The 24,260-nt window shown below is 42.0% G+C and overlaps 1 protein-coding gene across 6 annotated transcripts in view; it reads right to left on the bottom strand.

The window, feature by feature from the left end:
- dgkza (diacylglycerol kinase, zeta a) overlaps nt 1-24,260 on the bottom strand; it is a 109,213-nt gene that overhangs the window by 42,973 nt on the left and 41,980 nt on the right. For 5 of the 6 annotated variants that reach the window (XM_030409609.1, XM_030409608.1, XM_030409603.1 and 2 more), the window contains 20 exons: nt 22,827-22,883; nt 22,608-22,676; nt 22,395-22,466; nt 22,174-22,290; nt 21,437-21,508; nt 21,133-21,231; nt 19,763-19,845; nt 19,548-19,608; nt 18,737-18,850; nt 17,976-18,113; nt 17,642-17,720; nt 17,375-17,430; nt 17,001-17,063; nt 16,838-16,911; nt 12,826-12,937; nt 11,575-11,661; nt 11,236-11,348; nt 10,436-10,536; nt 6,669-6,748; nt 6,228-6,272 (listed from right to left, as the gene is read on the bottom strand). In XM_030409609.1, coding sequence (XP_030265469.1) covers nt 6,228-6,272; nt 6,669-6,748; nt 10,436-10,536; nt 11,236-11,348; nt 11,575-11,661; nt 12,826-12,937; nt 16,838-16,911; nt 17,001-17,063; nt 17,375-17,430; nt 17,642-17,720; nt 17,976-18,113; nt 18,737-18,850; nt 19,548-19,608; nt 19,763-19,845; nt 21,133-21,231; nt 21,437-21,508; nt 22,174-22,290; nt 22,395-22,466; nt 22,608-22,676; nt 22,827-22,883 — 1,692 coding nt within the window. The remainder of the gene's footprint in view (nt 1-6,227; nt 6,273-6,668; nt 6,749-10,435; nt 10,537-11,235; nt 11,349-11,574; nt 11,662-12,825; nt 12,938-16,837; nt 16,912-17,000; nt 17,064-17,374; nt 17,431-17,641; nt 17,721-17,975; nt 18,114-18,736; nt 18,851-19,547; nt 19,609-19,762; nt 19,846-21,132; nt 21,232-21,436; nt 21,509-22,173; nt 22,291-22,394; nt 22,467-22,607; nt 22,677-22,826; nt 22,884-24,260) is intronic. The other variant, XM_030409605.1, reaches the window with a different exon arrangement.

Here is a 24,260-nt window from a genome sequence, read left to right as displayed (position 1 = left end):
TGTGAGACTGCTTCTATAAACCATAGAAATGGAAAGGACTTTAGAGCTCTATGATTTGTGAACAATTCAGGTTGCATAGGCCAACGTGCTGTAAAAGCACAGCAACCTCAACGAATCAACCACATGCCAAGGTGACAGAGCATGACAGTACAGTGCAGGATACTCCCCCTGCAGCGAAATCCCCCCGGCCACTGACAGGAAAGAAAGAAAAGAAACAGACGTGTCCTTGAGAGAGACTCTCAAGATCAGTGAGCAGGTAATCTTTTTTTTCTCTCCTTTCCTAAAGTATTTCTCAACTGTTGCTCGAACTTTTCAAAGCATCCCAACAGGCTTTTTTTGATTTATACTGAGCAGTTATAGCAAGATACTGCTAATCATGTTCTGAAGAAAGGGGACAGGCATTGTTGTTAATATGCATATATCTGATCACGCCGATGAGCTGATGAAATCTCACATTCGCACAGACTTTTATCTGCTATTGTGTAAGTGATCCTTGAACAAAGGGTTTTCTGTATTGTCTCCAATGAGAGAGAAAGTGTGGGTGTGGAAATGTAGCGGTCGACCTTGAGAAGGGTTTGCCGACATCACAACCGATTTGATCAAGTATGCCTACACTATATCCACACTAGCTGAATTGTAGTTAGAAGTTAAGACACATCCATCATGGTTGAATTTTTTCCTCTATGTGCTGCAGTCTCATTGCTTTGGGTAACACCTCACCACTTCTCTGACTGACAGTAACAATTATATATAAATTGCATTCAAACCAGAGTTGTTGCACACAAAGCGACATATATACAACTGACTGTGAAATCAATGCACAATGCAAAATGTATGTTATCCAACACAACTCTGTGTAACAAATCATCAAATGGTGACCCAAACAACTGTCAAGTTTATTTGTATGCTACGAATGGGACAGAAATTCCAGAGTTTTATCCAGGAAGTTTTGTGAGATGCGTCCCTGCTGCCTTTTAATGTTGGCATGAAATAAATAGTCAAAATCAAGCAGCTGGAAAATTACATTTCAAAGGTGTCAATATGTATGATTATGGCGGTCATAGGTTTTGGCCACGGATAAGAAAAGTGACTTAATTTATGGTCAAGATTTAATGTCAAAGTAATAAGCTTTTGGAGTTTCATTTATAAGATTTATAATTAGGTTTCTGTCTGATCTTGTCATCTGCTGACTGTGGCACTGAACAAAAGTGCGAAAAACGAGCTTATTGAACAATAAAGCTATTTGGAACACAACACCAGAGATACTTTTTTCAAACATAACTGTAGGGAATTGTCAGTTCTTAAGATGTGTCTTCCTCCTTTGATTGTTTCAGATCTCAAGCCCCTCCTGAGGAGATTGTAACCTCAAAGAAACTACCTAATTAACCCTGTAATTACATAAAGGAATGATGAAAAGTGAAAGACTAACTTTTAGTCGTGCTGCACTTATTTTACCTCCTCAGAGCCAAACATCCTCTGAACAGAGTAAACTGCACTGCATTATAGAACAACACATCTTCTACAACAGGCCACGAACAGTACATCCACCAATGCACTTCACTTCACTGCACACGCACAACACACACTATGGATGCCACACAGTGAAAGAAACACAGTTAATAAATACACAGTAAAAGGTATCACTCCCTCTAACACACATACACACACACACACACACATACACAGACATTCTCAGACAACAGTCCATGCATCATGCTGGAACAACGAGAGACACGGGGGAAACTGATCTCTGTGGAAACAAAGCTGTGTGTGTTTTGTTTTCTCCTAACAAAAATTGAAGTCGTGCTTGGTCGAAAGTAAAAAGGCACTGCTGCATCTAGGGTGTGTCCAAGTCCATTTTGCTATTTAAACGGTGGATAATGTTGGCGCAAAGTGAGGCGCACGACGCAAAAGGGGCTGTATTTAGACTCTGAATTAGTCACGGGTGCGTTTTGGACCGAACATAAATTAAACCAATTTGTGTGTGAGCTCCCATTCCCTATAATAGCAGTGGCACTCATTGACAGGGATGTGATCATCGCCCCGCCATTTCACCATCATCTGTCCCATCACCAACTCTGTTTGACTGCATATTAAAAAGTAAATGTAGCAAATTTGTCCTTAATGATAAAAATATGAATGAGCCTACCTACAGATCCTCCTGCGAGTTTGACTTTAGACCAGCTATTTGTCGATCAGTGTGCCTGACCACACCTTGTGAAGGCCAGAAACTTTGGCTATTTCTTATGTCAGCATTTTAATTCTACTTAATCCTCCACCCTATTAAATGTTTACTCCCAATCTACTTTAATCTGCTCACCTTGCTTTTCGCTTAAAATGCTCCTTCCACCACAGCTCTTTTTTTTTTTTTGCTCCACCTGCATCTTTCTGTCTCTCTCTCTCTGCTCCGTTGACTTCATTTGTCAGCAGTGTTACGCAATTTTGCAGAGTCGACCCTGGTGCGTTTTGGATTTCTCACCCACGATTCAGTTTTCAAACCAGGAAGTGAGCCACATGTGGAGGCGGTTTGTTGTTAATGACCTAAACGACGCAAATCAACGTGTTGCCGGACCAGGCGCACTTACGAGCTTAAACAAAAACAATGACATAAGTAGGCCCGCGTTAAACTTGACAGGTCGCAGTTGGAGTGAGTCTCTCTCTCCTTCTCTCTCCCTCTCTTTCTCTCTCTCCCTCCCTCCCTCCCTCTCCCTCTGTGTGTCTCTGCTCAGGTACAGGTAGGGGATGTGTACAGTGAGTGGAGATTTTTCCACTCGTCGATCCATCACGGCTGGCATCGTTCTCTCAGACTTATATAACTAAGAAATGTTAAAAAAGGGTCGCCTCATGGTCAGACTGCGCCACTATTTCATGTACTGGAGAACCAGTTTCTAAAGGGACTTCATAAGAATGGGTGTGGTGGGTTTTAGGTAGAGAGATGATGGAGGTGGTCTTGAAACAGCTAGGGGTAGTCTTCTACCAGAGTGACATGTGACATGGTGGCAGGTCCTCTAGAGGCACAGGAGAATTTACAGCAGACTCTTTGCTGAGGAGATCAAAGTGGGCATAAAATGTGATAAGCAGGTCTGGCAACATGGCCTCCCACATGATGGAGGAGCTCCTCCTTTTGTAACCCATCAGATTTTGGATCGCCTGCCTCATATCTTTAGGACTGGTGGAGTTGAGGTCTCTCTCCAGTCTGTGCTGTCGTCCCTGCTTTGCCTCTTTTAGACCAGCTTTCAGCCTTGTTCTGATGGTGTTGTATACATTCATTTAAACTGACTAAAAGAAAGCTTCGTTAGGGCCGGATTGAATCTCCAATTTATTCATCCTGTATTCATCAGCGACACCTTTACTCTGAACATTTGCCAATCTCTGCACTCCTGCAGAGCTGCTGTAGCTTCATCTGTTCTCACTTGAACAGTTTTTGCAGATGGTTTGACTCTTTTTATAATCTGGGATTAGGTTGGCAGAAGAAGCAGGGAAATATGGTGTGATACACCAAAATTAGGATATGGGGGGGATTTACTGCTGCCAGGGATATTCATATAAACATGAGCACGTCATGAGAATGGGTGTGACTGCCATCAGGGAGGTAGTCATTATTCTCCTCTTCTTAGCAGATTCTTTTGTTTGTCTGCTCTAAACACTGTCTGCTTATCCAATGCAATAACTTGATCAGGGATGTTGGAACATAGCCAGGTCTCTATGAAGATGTGGGCAGAACATTCTCTGATTTCCCTTTGTGAATCTACAATGTTAGCCAGAAGTAGTCTGGGTATAGGAATAGCCTAAGGTCCAAGCCAAGTTAGCTAAACTCTAATCCAAGCTCTCTTCCCTCTCTTCCTACGTTCGGTTGGCTCGCCGTTGAGATGGTCTTTGGCTTTTAATCCACTCCCTGCCCTTCTTTTCAGGTATCTATGAGTTTATTGGGGTCATAAGCAATAAGTACATTCGTAATAAAGGGGAAAACAAGCAAATGAAAAAAATGCTGCTAAGCTTTAGGGAGCTACATCTGTATGTGCCACGGTAACACGGTACCTGTCCATAACATGTCTTTATTACAGTTCATTCATTCTATCATTACTGTATTGCAGTCTGACCTGTTATTCCACCTGTTTTCCAGGTGGGATTGAAACGTTCTTTAGATCGGAGTAAGACTACAGGCATTACCCTCTTCACAACTTTCAACATTCATGAGTCCCACTAGGGTTTACTTTGGCTGGATCTGAGAAGAAACGAGCACACAATGGCAGACACGATGTGCACCCCTTGAAGTTAATTGCAGAGGCTTTGCTGCCGGCTTTATAGCCATAGGATGGCTGTGGATCATAAGGGGTGATCACAAACTCTATTTGAATTCAAGGTGGGCTCTGATCTTCTGAAACTGGATTGCACAGGTAAGGTATCTAATGTGGAAAGACAATACACAATAGAACTACAGTTTAAGGAGCTCAGGTACTGAAACAGAAGCTGCAGATTTATTAAGGTTTATATTCTAAAGAAGAAAAAGATACATTTAATATTTCATAAATGGAATCATGGTCAATATTATTTGGGCTTTTTTTTTTTTCCCAAGAAACACTTGTAAATGCTGGAGCAGGTAAATGAAATGTTTGGTGAAATCTACCAATACATCACTTATTTCCTGTTTACTCTTTACACATCCATCTAACTCTGCAGCTGTTTATTGATCACACAAAGTAAGGATATTTCTATTCTGAGATTGAGAGGATGTTTTTTTGTGATCCTGTGTAAACCATGGTTTTGTTTGTGTATCTGTGCGTGTGTACTGTGTTGTGTAATAAATTCCTGCCCATGTTCTGTACTTTGTAACCCCTAGAGTACAAAACTGTTCTGTTTACATGTGTGGGTGTGTTTAGAATGGTGCGTGTTTGTGTTTGTGTGTGTGTGTGTGTGTGTGTGCGTGCGTGTGGACTGCGTATTGGTAGGACATTTATAGCCCTGTATAACTGGACTGCAGCTGCAGTCACTCACTCACGCCGCCTATCTGCAACTTTGTCAGATGTAAACTTTTAACCAAAATTCATCCCCGGACTCAGACAGGAAGCCTCACTGATGGTTTGATTACCAATAAGCAATACATTAAACAAGACTGAAAGGCTGAAAGTGCTTTCAGAATTGCAGTTATATTAGTTCTACAGTATACACTACACTACAACTACTACTACAGTGAAAGAAATTTACAGTACTATAATAAAGACATTATATGTATGTATATTAAATCAGTCAGTTTTTTTAAATCACACAGTCAGGAGGATAATGGAGGTTAACAACACATGGGATTTTGAAATATAGAGATAAACTGTGTGGAGAAGATGTGTGGTGAATGGTTGTTGTACAGAAGTAGCTGTGTGGAATCAGTTTGTGCTTAAAAGTATTCCAGTCATACTCCAAGGAACCAGTCTGAACCAGGACACTACTGTAGAGCATATGGAAACACACCGAATATGATGTTTGTGGTGGTGGTGGTAATAATAGATACAAAGGATCTGTCGGTAGAAAAAAACAGGGATAAATAAAAACAATAAATATGGAATTGGTTGATGAATAAATAGATTTTTTTACATCTCGACTCTTGTCCGCCTGCCTCTAAAGAGGGTATATGTGTTTGCAACAGTGTGTGTGAGTCTATGGTCCCATTTGTATTTGTTCATGTACTATGTAAATGTACATGAGTGTTTTTTAAGTTTGGTACGGCGTTAACTCTAGAGATTTGAGAAGTTTGGAACGCTTCTTGTTGAAATGTTCCGACTGCATTTGTACGTAGGGTTGAGAGTTGTTCCAGTCTGTTCTCTTCAGAGATTTAACCACGGTGACATGACTTTTTTGGTATTTTTCTGTTTGTTTGGTTGGTCTTCTGTTTTCTGTCGATGCCTCTGTATTGAATTAGTGTTGTGTTCGTGTTTACGGAGATGTTGAAGATACTATTTTTCCCATTGATTTATTAGAAATATTGGAAGGTCAATAAAGTATAATGTTCAAAGACATGGCGTAGGTGTGTTATGCCTTTCTCCTCCAATCTTGGGCGATTTGTGGACAAGAAAATCTGGGTTCTAATTCGACGTCGCATAGAAATTGATTGACTGCTACATTTTCCAATAAAATATTGAATGTTGAAGTGCTGCTAGTAGTAGTATGTACTTTTCCCGTGTGCCTCTGACCAAAAACAAAAAACACACTACAAACTCAGGCATCCAACTACCAACCTGCGGTCCCAAGCATCTGAAGGAGGGATGGACAGAGCAAAAGTCCTAGAGAGGAAGATGGGAGCATTGGAGAGTAGGCAGGAAGAGTGGTCTACAGGCTTCATAACTCAAATTTTGAAGCAGCACATTGAAATTTGCATGAACTTGCTCAACCAATCAGTGAGACGAGCCCGTCCTACTGCACCAGCCATAGTCATAACGCAAATTGACATTCACTGTCTGGCATGGAACTAATTGCTCTCTGAATGCTCTGGTTCTGCATATCTGGTGTTTTTTTTGTGTCATTTAGACTAGCTTCTGAGCAAAACTCCTCAGTCTTTAAGTCTTTATTAACTCAATAAACTTTGTAATCAGTGTTTTTGGAACTTGTGCATCACCTCACTTTGTCTTTTTCATAGTGAGTGAAGCATAACATTCCCTTTCATCCCCGACCCTTCTTACCTCTTGCAAGCGCTGGATGTGTTCTCGGCAGGTTTCTAAGTCACTGTCACCAGGAACCACAATCAGACCCAGAGGAATGGCTGGAGATACAGAGGAACAGCACAATTAACCAAGAGCACTTTGATATCTACATACAGAGTGGTGCTCTATTTCAACCCTCTGGATCCTGTGAGGGGCTGCTAGTTTTTATTCTGGTCATCTAGTAGGGACTGATGTATACCTCGGACTCCTGATGAATGTAGTTTAATATAATGTTAGTGTGGACAAACAGCAGCACCGTGGCAGGCTACCACCAATATAAAAATATACAAACCGACCTGTTTTAAAGGGGCACTTTGTAGTTTTGGAGAAGAAACTCAAACTCAGAATTTCTATATTTACAGCATTAATGAAGTAATGATACGAAACAATATCATTATATCACACAGCTTATTCAGTCATTTAAATTCAGAGAATGAGTTTAATTAGTTGGTTTGGGCATAAAAAAGAAAATCAGTCAATGAAGAGCTTTCTCTTCTGATTAAAATTTCCTGCACAAAACGACATGGTGCAGCTTTAAAACAAGACAATATATGCTGTAAATATAAGATGCTGTGAAAAGGTTACCCATAATTCAAAAGAAATATCAGAAAGAATATAGATGGCAGTGAGAGACAAATTCTTTTTTGATCCAATTTGACATGCGCCTTGAGTTACACTTGATCTTTGTCAGTTTATGGGATTGCAGTTTGTCATCAGCTAATCAAGTATGCAACTGTGTCCAATTAGAAAGACGACGCACCCAAGCATCCCAAAAGTGACATCATCTCATATAAAGCTAAACAAATCCTCCTAGCGCCTGTTCCATATATTAGTTCACTGACTAGCTGTAAATATGACCAGACTTGTTATGATTTTTATTTTTCATACCTTCTTTTGTACTAAGGTGACAGCCACGTTGGTGTTGGTGACGTATATTGAATGAGATGATGTAGCTCACTGAACAGACACACAACTAAAAGGTATTTTACTATCTTTATGAAAAATTGTGACTTTCTTGACCTGCAAACAAATCAAAACCATTGACTACTAGTCCCATACTGGACGGGGCAGACTTTGCATCTCTATTATACAGGAATATTAGTTGAGATCATCCAGTTTATAGAAAAGGTCAGTTCAGTCAATGGGATTTAAAGCTGTTCATTGAGGGGCTGCCTTAGAAGTCTCCTCAAAAATTGTAACAGCATGGATTTTGTGTTCTTGACACCAGTGTACTGCTGATAATGAACAAGGAGCTGGTTGAAGTAACACAGTAATCCGCTGCTTTGCACAATGAACAGTATCATAGTTAATAAAAACTTAACTTTACACAGCTGCTGTCCCTTTTTAGAGATGAAAAAAGGTGAATTGGAGGTTACATTGATTCATCTGTAGTTCTAGAAGTGCGTGTATCGCCCACCGCTGCACCGTATCACAAATATAATAAATGGGTCTCATTTTCTGTGCAGAATATGATTACAGCGTGACACAACCTGATCATGAGGGAGACATTTGTCGAGCAGTGATGTGGCGCAGCCCAGTATTCAAGAACTGCATGTAAATGTGGCGCCTCCGCATCTGACAAGTTACATCCAGCGCCACGACTCAGTGCCAGTGGTGTCTTTTATTTTAATAAATGAGCCTGACCAAGCTGGCTCATCATCAGTAAGCCGACATACATCTTTGCAACAATGAAGACTGCTCCCCGAGGCAGCGCAGGGCTGCCATCCGCTGCACCGACACAACACTGCTGGCTGAACATCACACAGCTCAGTGTGCTGAAAGAGCCGTCAAACCAAGCGAGAAGCTCCTGAACACACGCACGCACATACACACACACACACTGACAGTAAATATCTGAATGACAAAGACAAAGACTACACTGGGAGCGAGCAGTAGTAAAAAATATATCTATAAAAACATTCCTCTCTCCAAAGATTCCTGAGAAGGTGACTGTGTAATAAGTCTACATTATCCCGCACTTCCACATCTATTGTTCAACTCATTCTATAACTTTTACTCTACATTGCAACCTAATAACCTAATATGGCATGTACAGTACAATTAATGGTATTTCAGTAGATTTGCTATTGTAAATTCAACATCTCTGAATGACTTGCAGAGATTTCTTCGGTATGATCCCAGGCTTTCCTTGTTGTCTGGTTCCCATTTTATTCGCTCGTTGCCAGTTATTAGCACTGTAGCTCCTTCCTGGTGTTTATTCTCAGTGACTTTGAATTTCTGCATTGTTTACCTAGACCGTTTTTTTCTGAGACTTTCTTGAGGGAAAGAAATCCTTTAGAGGTTTATTTGCATCATTAAACTGCCTGTCTGGATCCCTTCCCTGCCTCTCCTACCTGCACGTATTTTGTACTTTTGGATTTTGGTAATTTAACCGATGAATTCCCTCAGCTCCGCTTCCTGTGTCTGCAATTGGGTCCGATCCCTAAATGTTTGCTGTAAGCCTGCTTGCACAACTGGGGCAACGATAACTTAAAGCTGTCTTCTGTCTTGTTATTCGGACTAAACAACAAATCTGTTTCTCGAGAGCATCGAGCTACATCGTGGTCGTTGATTATGAAATATGAAACATGCACACATATACAGATTTCCTCCTTGGATGACATTTAGCTCTCTGTACACTATGTACTAATGATATGCATTACACCGAAACAAAGAAGAACCATGTCTCCATTTACACCAGTTTAAGTTGTTCAGTATCATACCACATGCTTGTTATTAAAGGTTACAGCGCCTCCCTGTGTCAAAACTGTGAACTGACTGTGTGTCTGTTTTTGTGTGTGTGTGCACGCGCGTGTGTGTGTGGGTGTGTGTGCGCACTGCAAAGCCAGCTGAGTTCCTGCTGAGCGACAGACACATAGAGGAGGAGCTTTGCCTCTTTATATTCCTAAAACATCAGGGATGCAAGCACTGCTCATTGTGTTTGCTCCCTCTCTTTCTCTGTGTGTGTGTGTGTGTGTGTGTGTGTGTGTGTGTGTGTTGCGCAGTATGGAAATCACAAACACAAAGCTTCACCACAGCAGTAAGGGCTGAAAGGCTGTGACGCATGACGGAGAGACGGCCGATCCTGTTGACCTTCACATCACTGCTTCACCTTCTAATCATGCGGCAGTTTTATTCCCACTTCATCCGAAAAGTGCTGCCGTCACTCAGGTACTTCGACCTGCAGCTCCTTGATGGACAGCTGGTTGAAAAAGTGATGCTGCTGTAACCAAATCATTTTCTCACTGCACAACATCATTTCGCTGTAGACCGATGCCGTACCTTCAATCCATTTGTGTAAAATCTTACACAACGATTGGATTGTTAGATACTCCAGATCACCAGAGTAGGACAATATGGACGAAGATCAAAAATATCAAAAATGACATTATAAATAAACAGGTTTTTTCAACGTACACCATAAAGTATTTAAGCCTATTGCTGTTTGGGTTTTATGTTTCTTTCACACTCTGTACGGTTCCTATTTTTTGGTTTTATGAATTATACAGTATAACTGCATAATCATTATAAAATAAGTGTATGACTGCTTTGGGAAAACTTTCTGTGAACAATACAGGATTCTGTTTCCTATTCCAGATTCAGATTCTATATCAGGTATCTGTTATGAGTCTTGATTTCAAAATGCAATAAAGCAAACATTGTTCACAACACTACCTTGATGGATGTGCAGTATGCGTGCGTGCGTGTGTGTGTGTGTGTGTGTGTGTGTGTGTTTGGTTCCTTACATGCTTGTCGCAGCTTGTCCTTGTCATAGTGCAGAGCCTCATAGTCGCTCATACTGATCCTGCTCACCCGGATCCTCAGTCTGTCTGGAACTGGCTGCTGACTGAAACAGAAAACAGGACCAGAACACTTCAAACAGATTCATAATAATAAGTTGTACATTATCATGTCCTGTTAGACACTATTAGATACTGATTTGTCAATGTTGTGTAAAGGCTATTGTATGCAGTGTGTTAGATAAGGAGCCGTCTCTCTGTAGTCTGCGTTTATTTCATCAGTATTTGTCCATGATTTCTGAAAAGCTAACTGATGCAGACAAAATGGAACAGTGCCATCTGTAATCTTTGGGGGGCAGTGAAGCCAGTAGTTCCAGCGAGACTACAATAGGACACAATGAAGAAGTTCAGACAATGGGCGACATCCAAAGTACTGAAAATGATCTTGGTGGTCGGTTTCTCTCATTGGTGAAGTGAAAAAAAATGTCCATACAGATATCGCAAAGTATTTAACGGCCTCATAGACCACAGCTGCCTGCGACTCTTTTGCCTCTTTGTTAACAGCTAACATTACCACAACCTCTTCCACCGTCACCATGTCTGTCGCTGTCAGTGACTCTTGACCCCTGACCTGTCCTCTAGTGGATGTATTGCTTAACAACCATGGTGATGTAAAGGGCACATCGACGTATGTGGGCAGTTATGGTTGCATCCTTTGACATGGACGGATCACTTTTCAGACGCAGAGGGGCATAAATGAGCCTGTAGTCTGTGTGTTTGACTGAGCGCGTGTGCACTGATCTTACTCATTGAGGTGCGGTAGCGAGGTCCGCCGTTTGGTTTTCTGAACCATGTTTGCCTGGTTTCTAAGGCTGATGTGGATGACAGACGGGGCAAGTCTGCATGGTTCACCATCCACCTAGAAATAATACAAATCAACCAATCAGTCACAACAATTCAATACCCTGCTTAACAAATTAATACCCTGCTGCTGTAGCTGCATTCAGTCATTATCACTAACAGAATGTGACTGCCACTTGGCAGCTGCTTAGTGTGAATAATTAGTGTAATTATATAAATACGGTGCAGCTGGAACAGTGCGAAAGCTGGAGTGGTGCAAACATAATGATAGGTATAATCTGTACCTGTACTGGGAGAGGTTTTGTGGTGGTGAGGGTGACTTCTCTGCACTGGTTCAGCCTCTCGCCGTGACCTCCAACCTGGAGAGTAGCCTACAAACAGACACGCCAAATTTGACTCATTATTCTAGCCATGACTGAAATACTGTGCTTCTCTACCATTTCCCATGTAGCATCAGAATCACAAACAGATGGATGATTATTTTCAATAACCTGTGCCTTTTAACTCACGCTGATACTTTTACACTCCTGGGTCCAATTAAAGCTGTACTGTCTTTTCTGCCGCGTCTGTTTTTCTGATAAGTAAATCCTTTGGGATATTTAGAAAGCATCAGGGTCAATTAACAACACCAGTGTCAGGGATTGGTGTACTTTGTGTAATTAGACTATTAGTAGTTAAGTAGCTACATTTGTCAGCAGCTTGCTGGTAGTTCAGCTACATTCATATTTGTACAGCGATTCAATTATTTGTATTACTGTTTGGTCATTTTTTTGTGTAGTAAAGAGAAACAACAAACAGTTTTGGGCCATAAACATAAAGCAAAGGATTTTTCAATTTTAGGCTTGCCCTGGCAAATACACTGACACTGCTTTTTATTAACAAGAGCTCAGATAAGTTGTTGATACTTTTTAAGAAGTTAACTGTGAAGTTAAGTGCATAATTCTGCTTGCTGCATGAGTACACCTAGACTGAAGGACACTGTATACAAATCAAAGCTGACACTGCTTGCACTTTCTCATGAATAGTGGGGTATTTTATTATGTGTGACCTGTGAACCTCCCAAATCTCACTGACTAGCTCCATCGAAAAAACCTCAGAGCAAGCTGAGCTGAGAGTGAATACAATCTCTACTGCAAAGATGTCAAACATCAATCTATGAACCGATACAAAAGGAACAATTGGGCGCTTTTTGCAAAAAAGAGTTTGAAAGGCATTTTTTAAATCATATTTTACTGTAATTAAGTTGCACATGTACATTGTCAATCAGATATAGGTATTTTTTAACTACTAACTACTAAGTAGCTTTAGTTAACCAATTAATAGTTTGATTAATAAACAGTAATTATATTTCTCCATAGGGTAACTCTCCAAGGCTATGATTTCAAAGCTTCCCACCACTGAACAACATTTGCTGCTGTTTTGCCGTGCAGTTCTTTCCAGCATTTACATTTATATGAAGTAAGACAGACTCTCGGCTGGCTGCTGGATGTCTTTCGCCAGTAACCATGACTACCTGGACACCGTGAGCTCCTTACCAGTGAGGTCATAGTGAATCCGATGACCTCGATGTATCCATCATCATGGCGTTGTGGTTCAAAGTCATGATGGTCACTGGGGTTTCCCCAAGGTGTAGTGCCTGCACAGTACCTAGAGAATACAACGCACACACCACATCAACACAGCCATTAGTTATATAGCAAGACCTCTTCAGCTGTGTCTTCTCTTGTCACAAAGGCGACAGGGCTTTTTTCATAATGGCCACTTGTTTATGGAACAACTGCAGTGGTACTATTTAAAATCTTGTCTGAAAACCCTTTTTTTTTTTTAAAATACCTTCTTATTGTACACTTTTTAAATTTTTTTTATTTCATTTATACATTATTCATCCAATTGCACCATTGATACAGTGATGCCTTTATTAATTTTAGGTGCATAGAATTGTATAACACAATTAGCAAAAATGCATAATAATATCCAAAATGAGTTTTTACCTGTTATTATACTGTTATTATAAAAATGTGATGTCCTACATGAAACCACCACTTCTAAATACAGCCGCTCTCTACAACTCTCTTGTGCTTCACCCTTCGTTGTGACCACTGGCTGTTGGGGCCATGCTGACCCCAGTACAGCCTCGCCCCAAAACTCAGCTGCATCAGAGATCGAGCAAAACAAACTTTGAAAGCCAGAACTTTTTTGAAAGAAGCCCGCTTAATGTCTGCGTTCTAACCATACCACAGTTGAAAAACGGAACAACTGAAAGATGTTATGCGCTTGCCGCAGTACAAAGAGAGAGGGACAGAGAGACAGAACAACTCCAGACAGGCTGCTGCGTGGGAGCGGGCAGCCCGAGAAGGCTCGAGGAGAAAGCAGCATGAGTGTGAAACTTCAACAGGGACAGTAAAGGAGAGAAACACTGACAAATTTAAAAATGACAACAAATCATGGCAGAGTCTCTCAGCATGGGTTTTTGTTTTTTGTTACATGACTATTTCTGTACAAAAAAGGGTGGCGGAGAACCCAACACGATTTAATTGCCAAGTGAAGAATATGTCCACATTTGGAGCTTTGCTGGACTCTGTTTCTGACTCGGGCGTATTCTTACAACTACATAAACACCAGTCGGAGGAACTGTGTGGTAGAGAAAACGAGACACATTGTGTATCTGTGATTTAGGAGCTGACAGCAAACTCTCCGGTGTAATGTTAATGCAAGCACTCAGCGGCACTAACACACAACGCTCTCTCCGGCAGTTAAGGTGCTCTCGATGTCAACAGCAGAGAAAATGAGCGACATTAAAACAGATTCATATGGGGACAACATCGCTGTAAATGATCTCCAGCTGCACCGCGCGTTAAACGTCACTAACAGTTTGTTTTATTTCGATAACATATTGTAGTCTTCATAACGCGCGGTGTGGGCTGGGACTGGGACTTTGAGTGCTTAAGGAAAATAAGAAATATGATTTCCCATCAGCACAACCTTATTCAGATGTTTTTCCTTTAGCGACTCACACCTCTTAGCTGCCGAAAAGTGCCTTACTCTGTTTATTGTTAAAGTCTATTCTCGCGATTCTAACCATTCAAATCATTCTAACAGTGGGTGGAATAAGCGAGCGCTCTAAAGTAGTTTTGTTAAGGGGTTATCTGACGACTTGCAGGACGAGCTGGCCACTCGTGACCTACCTGAGTCTCTAGAGGAGTTAATTTCCCCATCTATCCGTGTGGATAATAAAGGGGAGGGAGAGACATGGAGGAAGGGTTAGCAAGAGTCACAGGTCAGCTAGGCCAGCCCCAAGACTACAACTACACTCACCCCCTGGACAACATCTCACTCCACGCTCTGCCATGAGCCTTGGAAGAACCAATGCAGCTGGGAAAGGACTTATCTGACCCAAGTGAAATACCAACAGTGTTCCCAAAATAAACTCTGCGTCTACTGTGGCCAGCCTGGACATTTCCTCACCTCGTGTCCTGCGAAACCAAAAGATCCGACTCACAGGTGAAGTGCAGCACACCGGTGAGCCAGACCTCTTCCCCCTCTTCTCTTCTAATCGAAACAACCCTGCAGCCTCTCTCCAGTGTCACGTGAGTCATTCCCCATTAACGTCCTGGTAGATTCTGGTGCTGATGACAGTTTTATTGACATTGCTAAGGCTGAACAAGCAAACATCCCAGTTGAGGCCCTGGAGTTCCTGAGGACTGTTAATGCCTTAAATGGAAAATCACTGTACTTGTGACTGTTCCTATCATCCTGATCATCTCTGGCAATCACTGTGAGCAAGTTCAACTGTTTGTCATTCCCTCTCCAACTTAACCCTCAGTACTAGGTCTACCAAGGCTTAAGCTCCACAGCACATAAACTGACTGGGCTGCATCCTCCTTTTCCAGCTGGAGGACGTTCCACTGTCTTCATTCTGCCTCTCCCACTCTCAAGTCCTACTGCTACTCTGCCAGCGCAACCTGATCGGCCCCTAGTGCCTCCTGATAAGCATGATTTGACAACCAGCCGGCCCCCAAATAAAAGCTGCGGAAGACTGGCCCACACTAACGTCTCGCAAACAGCTTCAACGTTTCCTGGGGTTCGCCAATTTTTACAGAAGATTCCTCCTTGATAACAGTAAGGTAGCAGCGACTCTTACTGATCTTTTCTCCACCAGCTTCCCCTTCTCCTGGACCCCAGCAGCTGAATGCACTTTCCTGAACCTAAAAGCACTATTAACCAGAGCCAAATGTACTGACCTAACCCCTAATTACAGTTTTTGGTCGAAGTCGACGCCTCAGATTCTGGTGTAGGAGCCAAATCTCCCCCAGTGTGACACCATTTCTAGGAAGCTTCACCCCTGTGAACCCTTTATCATCTGGACCGATCATGTGTCCACCAACCCCGAAACCATCCTGCCCCTTTTCATCATTGTCGGCGCAGCTACCTGAGAGATTGAGACCATCATACAGGAGGCCCAATGCTCCCAAACTCCTTCCAGTGGTAACAGAGTGATCCTCAATGTGCCCATTTCGTCCCTTGACCTAAACTGCTCCTCAGTAGCAGCCTGGATAGAAGATGTGGATTACATCCCATGACTAACCCCTCCAGGTGGATTAACGTGAGCTTGTTCTTGATAAACTGGCCCTTTCGAGAACGAAATATTTATTAGCCCTCATGCCATTCGCCTCAAGCTCCCTGCCTCCCTGCAGGTTCCTCCCACAACCGGTCTCCACCAGTTTCTGCTCTTCTCTGTTCTTGAAAGGCGCTCTGCAGATGCTGGGCGTGGCTTCCTGCTGGCTGGAGCTCCCCGCTCTCACACACCTGCAGCGCATCTGATCATCAGCGCCAGTTTATCTTAAAATAAATCTGGTCCTCTCTCTACTCGCTGCCAGATCCTTTTGTCTCTCCGATGTTAGCTTGTTAACGTTGTCCATCCTCGATCTCTCCAGTGATCGACTAAGCACAAGTTTCCAGCTTCCTGGCCGGCCTATGATTCAGCCTCCAGCGCCTCTGCACCCTGCCAGCACTCTACTGTGGTTCCTCTGTGTTATATCCTCTCAAACTTCCATTTCCACCTCAGCCCACACCCCTGTCTCCCCTACCTCATCTACTGCGCCACCAGTGATTCCACCTACCTGAGCCTGAGCCAGAGCATCACCTACCTGCCTACTCAACTTTGACAATAATTTCCTTTTATGATCTCTCTGTCTTGGCGCCCGCTTTGTGGTCCCATAAAAATATACGATTCAAACCCTAGCACCACCAAGAGAAACAGTTTGATTATGCTGAAATTATATCACTGGACAAATAATTCTGATTAACGGTACATTTCGTAGTTTGACTAGTCGACACATTGATGATGTTTTTTGTTTTCATCTAAGGGCCAAAGTATGGTTAACTTCTTTTTAGAAATATGTTTTTCTAAATTATGGAAGCGACACTAACTGCAAAATGTAAAAGAAGACCAAACTCAACAAGCAATCACAAAACACCACACCATGTTGCAGTACCGGTACGATATTGCATTAGTATCATTAGCAGTAGTAGTAGTAGTAGTATCACCTGGGGATGTTGAGGAAGACCAGACACTGCAGCTTCAAGTCCTGAACCTTTGATGTTAAATCTGTCCCGTCACACTGGAGACGGAGAGGCAGAAAGACAGCGTGTGATGGAGTGACTCAGTGTTTTCACCCAAATGACGACTGCTTGATTGACAGCTACTCACCACTACTTTGATGTGCTTAGACAGGTCTTTGGAGCTTCCCATCAGGAAATCTGAGAAAGCTGTCTGTATAAGAGACAGACAGACAGACAGACGTCAGACAGACAGACAGCAGGTTTCTCTCAGAGGAGTGCATCACGAAACCACAGAAGGATGGAACTGTTTCCCACTGCCTCTTTTAAGTCAGACACTGTGTTCCCAAATAACAATCTACACAGCATTGTTAGCTGTGTTACTTTTAATGTCAGTGCCTATACAGCAGTTTGACCTAAGTCACCTGATGTAAACCTTTTTGTAGCAGACACCCCCCAAAAAAACATAAACTGACCCTTAAATGAAAACATTCACACTGATCTTTAACATGGAAGTTAACTCACCCCAGCATAGAACATCTTATTCCTAAAACGACTGTTAAACTTCTCTGGGTTGGCCTCTACAACAATAAAGAGACATTAAATCAACAAAACAGTTCATATATACAAAGAGGACTAAATCAAAAAGCAAGGTTTTCACAAACGTCAATGCTCTTATAACCTTGACACACCAAAATGAATGTGATCCAAAAAGGCGCTTCTCACAGTATTGTGTGATCAGTGCCAATGACATTTGCTTTTCATTTTTTCAAATCATTTCCATGAATATACCTCTTGACTCGTGGAACTCCAGAGTCACGTGGGCATCGAATCCAAGGCTGAAGTAATTGTTGAAAACATCTAGAGGAAGCTGAGGGAGCATCCACACAAAACACACGGAAACATGAGAAAAAACCATCAGTTACTTGTTGGTTAAAATGTTAGTCGGGTTCCTTTTCACCTGTGTAATGATTAACATTTGGATTGCATTATATTCACAATCATCCTGTGTAGTGGAGTGAGTAAGTTTATTGCAAAAACCTGACACTAATAATATAGCAAGTGGGTCAAGAGCCATGTGATATGAAGCCTTTGTTTGCAATTGTATGTGCGTGTGTGCACTGACCTTATCAGTTTGCTGTTCATCCGGTTCAGCCCCTGCACCAAGGTTTGGCTCAACCTGTAGATTCCATCTGTCTAGCTGGACAACAGTACCATCCTCAACATGAGAGAGGATCTTTGACAGAGGTTCATCTGTATAGCCCTGGGATGCATGAAAAGTGCAAAATATATAAATGCATATGTCAAAAATACATGTACATGAATATAAAACTAACTCTCAACTAAATTTAAAATGAAAAAAATCACACCATGAAAAGGTTCTGAGTCAGATGGACTCAACAATCTTAAGTCTGGATAAAAGTAGCTGCAGACAAGTGTGGTTTGAGGAGTTTCTGCCGAGAACAAATATCTGTGTGTGAACCATCTGTACCATCCTTTGGACGCATATACAGGAGCTTGAACACGAGGAATATGCACTGTTTGGATAACACTAGAATACTCAATTACTTTTTTTGTTGCAATTAACATCACACATTTGTTTCGCACTTTAAGTAATCCGATATTAAGTTAGTTTACATTTTTCTTTTAAAAAGCAAGATGGCAGAGAGAGACTCTGACAAGTTACTTTTCTCAGTAGGTAATGCTGTAACATACTTTTAAATGGTAGTAATCTTTCAATGTAACATCTTACTTTTAAAAGTACTGCTACCCAACACTGGAGATAAGTAGTCAGTAGCTTAGATTTCTAGCAGCAGATAACTGTTCAGTCGTTATATTCATACAGATCAGTTGTGTGCGGGTGTGTTTGTCAGTGTTTGCACCCACCCCTCCCCAGTTGAGGGTCCTGGCGAGGTCGTTTCCCGTCCCAAGTGGTAACACGGCAACAGGAGGTTGAGGATTTAATACCAGTTCATCGAGACAAGACAGGATCCAACCCACCTGGTTCAACACACACACAAATACACACACACAGACATGCAGTTAGAGAAACATAGAACTGTGTCCCGACATCTATCCACAAAACAAGAGGTTTTCAGAGTCCATCAGAAACAACCATTAAGAAATCCACGCCATACCCACAACATTCCCCATTATATGTTACCACGGGCTCATATCATCAATTTTTCTACACTGTACACAATATAACCAGCATATCACCAAACTGGTTAGGTCATGCTCCTTTGATTTTAAAAAATCTTGGATGAAGCCCATTTGGTCTATCCAGCACACAGAGAGGTTGACTGGTTTCATCTTTTTGGAGGCAGAATTATTCAGAAATGTCAGTTGCAATTTTCATAAACACAACATTGAAAGCTGGCTCCTCCTCTCTGGCTCGACAACACTCGAAGCCTCTTTCTTGGATGCTTTCAACCTTCATCTGGCACATGGTTTCCTCATGGCCCTGCTCTTATCCTGTGCACCGCAATTGATTGGGCTACACACCCACTGCGCGAAAGCATCAAATAAAATGTCCCGAACACAGCAAAAAACCTTTCAGATATCTTATGGTTGATTTGATTTCTCAGCCAGAGAGAGGAGAGTGACAAAGTATCTGCTACAAATACAGGTCTTTTTATACATCTATGCATGTATACTAATGATGTACATGTGTGTGCTTGCGTGTGTTACTACTCACAGTGCCGTCTCCCCCACAGGTCAGGATCCTCAGGTTGTGGACTTTGCGATACAGCTCCAGGCTACGAGATTGACAGTAGTTAATGGTCTCTTCAGCCAAACAAACCCTAACATCACTAGTAGATATGCAATGATTTTCATGTGTGTGTGTGTGTGTGTGTGTGTGTGTGTGTGCGTGTGCGTGTGGGAGAGACAGAGAGAGGGAGAGAGACCTACCCCTCCTTTGGTCCTCCTTGGCTCAGGTCAAACACCTGTCTAGGGTTCAGGTACCACATGAAGGACTGCAGGATCTTATTGCCCTGTAAAACATCACAACATTGAATCAACCCAGAATCACGTCAGTCTGGTCCAGCTCCACATCCTACATGTTGGGTGCTGAAGTCTGGGTGCTGAACTGACCACGTTAATATGGGTTCTATATTCAAAGGTGTCATTTTTCACGTCTTTCAAGGTCAAAATGAAGTAAATACTTCCTGTTTCAACTACTTTTTGATTTGTCACAATAAGCTGGAATTCATCTGCTCTTTATTTGGGTCTGCCTGAAGTCCAAGTCATGTGGCTCAAGTCCATGTGGGCTGGATTTCTGACACTGTGACTGATGTCGCTGTTGGCTAGCTGTAGGCAATAGATAGATTATACTGCTAACAGGTTTCCTGACTACCGGTACAACGGTTTAAATGGATGACTGACTGACTACTATAAAAACTGGATGACGTTGATTTGTTAATTGACTAGTTCACCAATTTGCTGAATGCCTACTAGGGTTCGGTATTGTTAAGAACCTCACGATTCGATTTCGATTCTTTAGGTCGCAATTCGATTCAATATCGATTTGATTCAATATTGACTTAAATGCTTCGATATCGATTCAGTAATAAGTAGTAATAAACAAATAATTCATTAGACAACCTGTTGATAATTTTTTTATTAAAAAAAGTAATCTTAAATTTTAAATCTTTCCTCTAGGAAGTTCTAGTTCGAATTGAATTGTAAACAAAGGTACTCGATGTGTTTAGGTATAAATAGTGCAACCATAGTTAAGCTGAGAAAGTGCCATTGTTTCTGGGACTGCATGGTACATTTTTGTCTGACATAAACAGACATGACCGCCGTCCCTCCGCCCTCCGGCTAGACACGAGGGAGTAAAACGTTGACACTGACCCCACTGACCCCCCCCCCCTCTCCCCGGAGGAAAGTGCTACTCGCGGGCGCTCAGTGCAGCGGCCAGGGTGAGACCGGCTGCGCTGGGAGTTTACTGTCTCCGAAAGAGTAGTGCGTCAGACATCGGCTTCCCGCCTCCGCAGCTCCGACGGTGTTTCCGCAGCGCATCACCCTCCGACCCTCGAGCGAGGTCGCGGGCGAGACGCTTCCAGCTGCTGGGGGCGGGGACCGAGAGGTCCGGCGAGGGACAGCAGGTGGTCGCTTGTCCGAATCGATTCAGAGGATTTTATGAATCGATATTGAATTGGGAAAAAATATATTGCAATGCATTGATGAATCGATATTTTTACCCACCCCTAATGCCTACAGCAGTTAAGAATGATGAACTGGTTTGTGACCAGGATGACCACTTTGTTCATGAATACCTGGTTTCCCCCGCTCTTGGGATTGACAAACACCAGCAGTGGTTTCATCAGAGGTGAAGGGATCGGTCGGATGATAAACGGCTTCCACTGTCGTCCTTCCTGTCAAAGAAAAAGACGATGTGCTCAGATCTTCTGTAGCATTCATTGTTCTTACACAGTCATGCTTTTATAGTAAGAGCCACAACATGTCCTTGTTCCCCTGGTCTGTTTTATTTTGAAAAAACACAATATCATGGTGTTTGGATTTCTCTCAGATGTGCACCTTTTGATTTGAGAGGATCACAGAATGTAGCATCGGACTGACCTCTGCTCCTTTCTTGCTGCTTTTCCTCTTGAAGGACGTTCTCTTCTTTTTCTTGCTCGACTTCATAGAGGACTGTTGAGACACAAAGCAGAGGCAGCAGCTGCAGATCACTGCAGAACGATTTCACGAAGGGGCAGAGAGGGAAATGTCATAAAATCCCCCACAGTTACCACAATTATAACACAATAAAAACATTTGTTATCTTGTGATAATGAAATAAACAAAGGTAGTTTTCTCAAGATTGTGAAAAAGTCACCCCGTTATCTTGGGAAAACAACATTTGTTATTCCATAACAATGACATTAATAACTGGTGGTGATCTATATAAAACACGTGTTTGACCAATGACCAGGCTTCTGTCCAGCTGGGAATCTAGTGTTGTTAAATGTTAGCGGGGGAAGCTTTGATGATACTATGATTGACATACCGTTAATATTTCTGAGTGACATTGTTTGTTCAGCTTCTTGCATTGTTTGCCGATTGACTGAAATAACTTGGTCCTTCCCTGGCTCTCTGTTGTTTACAGTGGGCTCCTTTCATTGCTGACAGTGTGTGGACTTAAGTTATGTAAATGCAGGACTTAAGAAAGAATCTATTACAGATGTATTATGCTTCAACGGATCACTGCATCATCTAACAATATACACTGATGAGGCACTGAGTCTACTGCATATGTAGACAGGCACTGTGGAGTTAAATACTGTCTCTGATGCCCAGAGATGAACCAGCAGTGTTACCTGATGCCGTCGGACCCGAATAATCCATGTGGGCGGAACTATAAGGGCAGCGTGAGCTCCGATTGGGCAAGCCTCTTCAATTTGCTGCAGCATGAAGCAGGACACTTTGTTGTGGTACTAAAAAGGGAAAACACACCGTTATAATATCGGTAGCTATAGAATAAAATAAATAATCATCTTGTCCCAGTGTTTAACTGAGTTCCTTCTCCAGACATACTCACAGCCTGTTTGCACCAGGAGCAGCTGATGGCCACAATCTCTTTACTGTGGAACGCAAACTTCTGCTGGAAGCCCTACAAAACAACAGGAACTTAAAATTAAAAGTGATTGATTCAAATTGTCCATTTAGAATTTCAAGAAAATTGTGAAAAAAAGTTATACTTGTTATATTGTTGGTCAAAATACTACAAAATACTACCAGAATGAGCACCCACCTTCCCACATTGTTTGCATTTCCCCTCCTGCCGCCTCCGATGCACCCAGTGATGACGCACCACGATGGGCTGCACACACAAAATAACATAAATGGTCATTTTCCAAACCGAATATTATACAGCTTAATCATTTTTCTCACATAACACAAAATGAGCAACTTAGTAGAAATGAGTCAGAGTGAAAACTTTTCTCGGGTTGCAAGAAGAATCAGAACTCACCTCTCGAATGTTCCTGGAGTTTGATTCTCTGAAAGACGGTTTACACCTAAAATTAATCTGGAGGAGAGCAGAGGAAGGAGGAGAGAGCTGTAAATATGTAGATGAAAACTGGGCTTCTAACTTCTATCGTGCGAGTACCGTGAGAGGTTATGTAAAGGAAAAGGCAGGGAAGTTCAGAGCAGACAGCTGTTACAGCATGGACATACCTGTGGAGCCATGATCAGAATCATTTTCAGTGACCAGGTTGACAGTTAGAACATAATTTAGGAGGAGGAAGCGGTGAGGCCAAAGAGGTTTAAATATGAGTGACTTTGTAGCAGTGAAAGACTCCACCACGATTCCCCATGTTGAAGTGAGCGCAGGAAAGAAAAACCAGGGCCACCGTTAGCAGAGCAGAGACACCACCAGTCACAGTGTTGTCCAGGCTGAATACTGTTCGCTCAGCCAAGCCGCTTTAGGAAATTATTGGACTTTGCTTAAGAAACCAACCATTGAATATACAGAACAGAACAGAACAATTTAGCAGGAGACTTAATCTTAAGAAAATGTGCATGAAATGATGTGGGGACTTTTTAAAATGTTTACACATAGTAATTAAAGACATGCAGGATTTAATATTTCACTTGCTACAGTGTTGTGTACAGTGTTTCTATGGCATGTTGGACAAACAGATCCAGACTGTGCAGTGTATTTGACAGTTCACACTGTCCTAATGTGAGGAAAGTTTTCATTCCTACGTATGCGCAAATTGTTAATTCAGGGAAACAGCAAATCAAATGTTAGTTGAAGAATAATACAGGTCATAAACAAATTATATTGGATTATTGACCCCACCCGCTCTTTAATGTGACTTTAACTTCATTATGGTGTTCACTATATGCTTGACAATGCTCCTCCTGATTCTGCTTCTTGGATGTTTAAACCCGCACAGCTTTATTTCAAATTCTACTGAACATAACAATGGTTTTAAAGATACCCAATGTGTCAGGTGGGATTTTAGGGACATTTGGAAACGTTGCAGCCGTAAAAGCTTTAAACCTTTCATTCAGCAAAAACATCATATTACTTCAATGATGCGCTGGAACAAGCTGATACAGAATACATGTTATATGAAAGGGGTTAACAGTCGCATTGACTAATGAGGGTAAATCAAAAAGAACATCTTTAGTCGTAAAAACACTGAGCATGTTTATTCTTGACTTTCCTAAAAGACAACATCTCTATCAGAGGTCCACTTAGTAGCTTTTTCCACACTGAATGTTACAGTTCTCATCAGCAGACAGAGTTTGCCATGTTGTCACAGAGATGCTTCAGCTGTCATCGCGTGAATCAAGTATAACAAAACTCCCGATTTACTACACAGTAGCCGTAAGGGATGTTGGGATATGAGCACATATTTTGCCCAACAGCATATTTGTTGCTTCAATTGCTCCA

This window comes from Sparus aurata, chromosome 24 (genome assembly GCF_900880675.1).
Source record: "Sparus aurata chromosome 24, fSpaAur1.1, whole genome shotgun sequence".
Classification (NCBI taxonomy): Eukaryota; Metazoa; Chordata; class Actinopteri; order Spariformes; family Sparidae; genus Sparus; species Sparus aurata.
The sequence above is the reverse complement of the archived record's forward strand: the minus strand, read 5'-3'. Positions and strand labels throughout refer to the sequence as shown.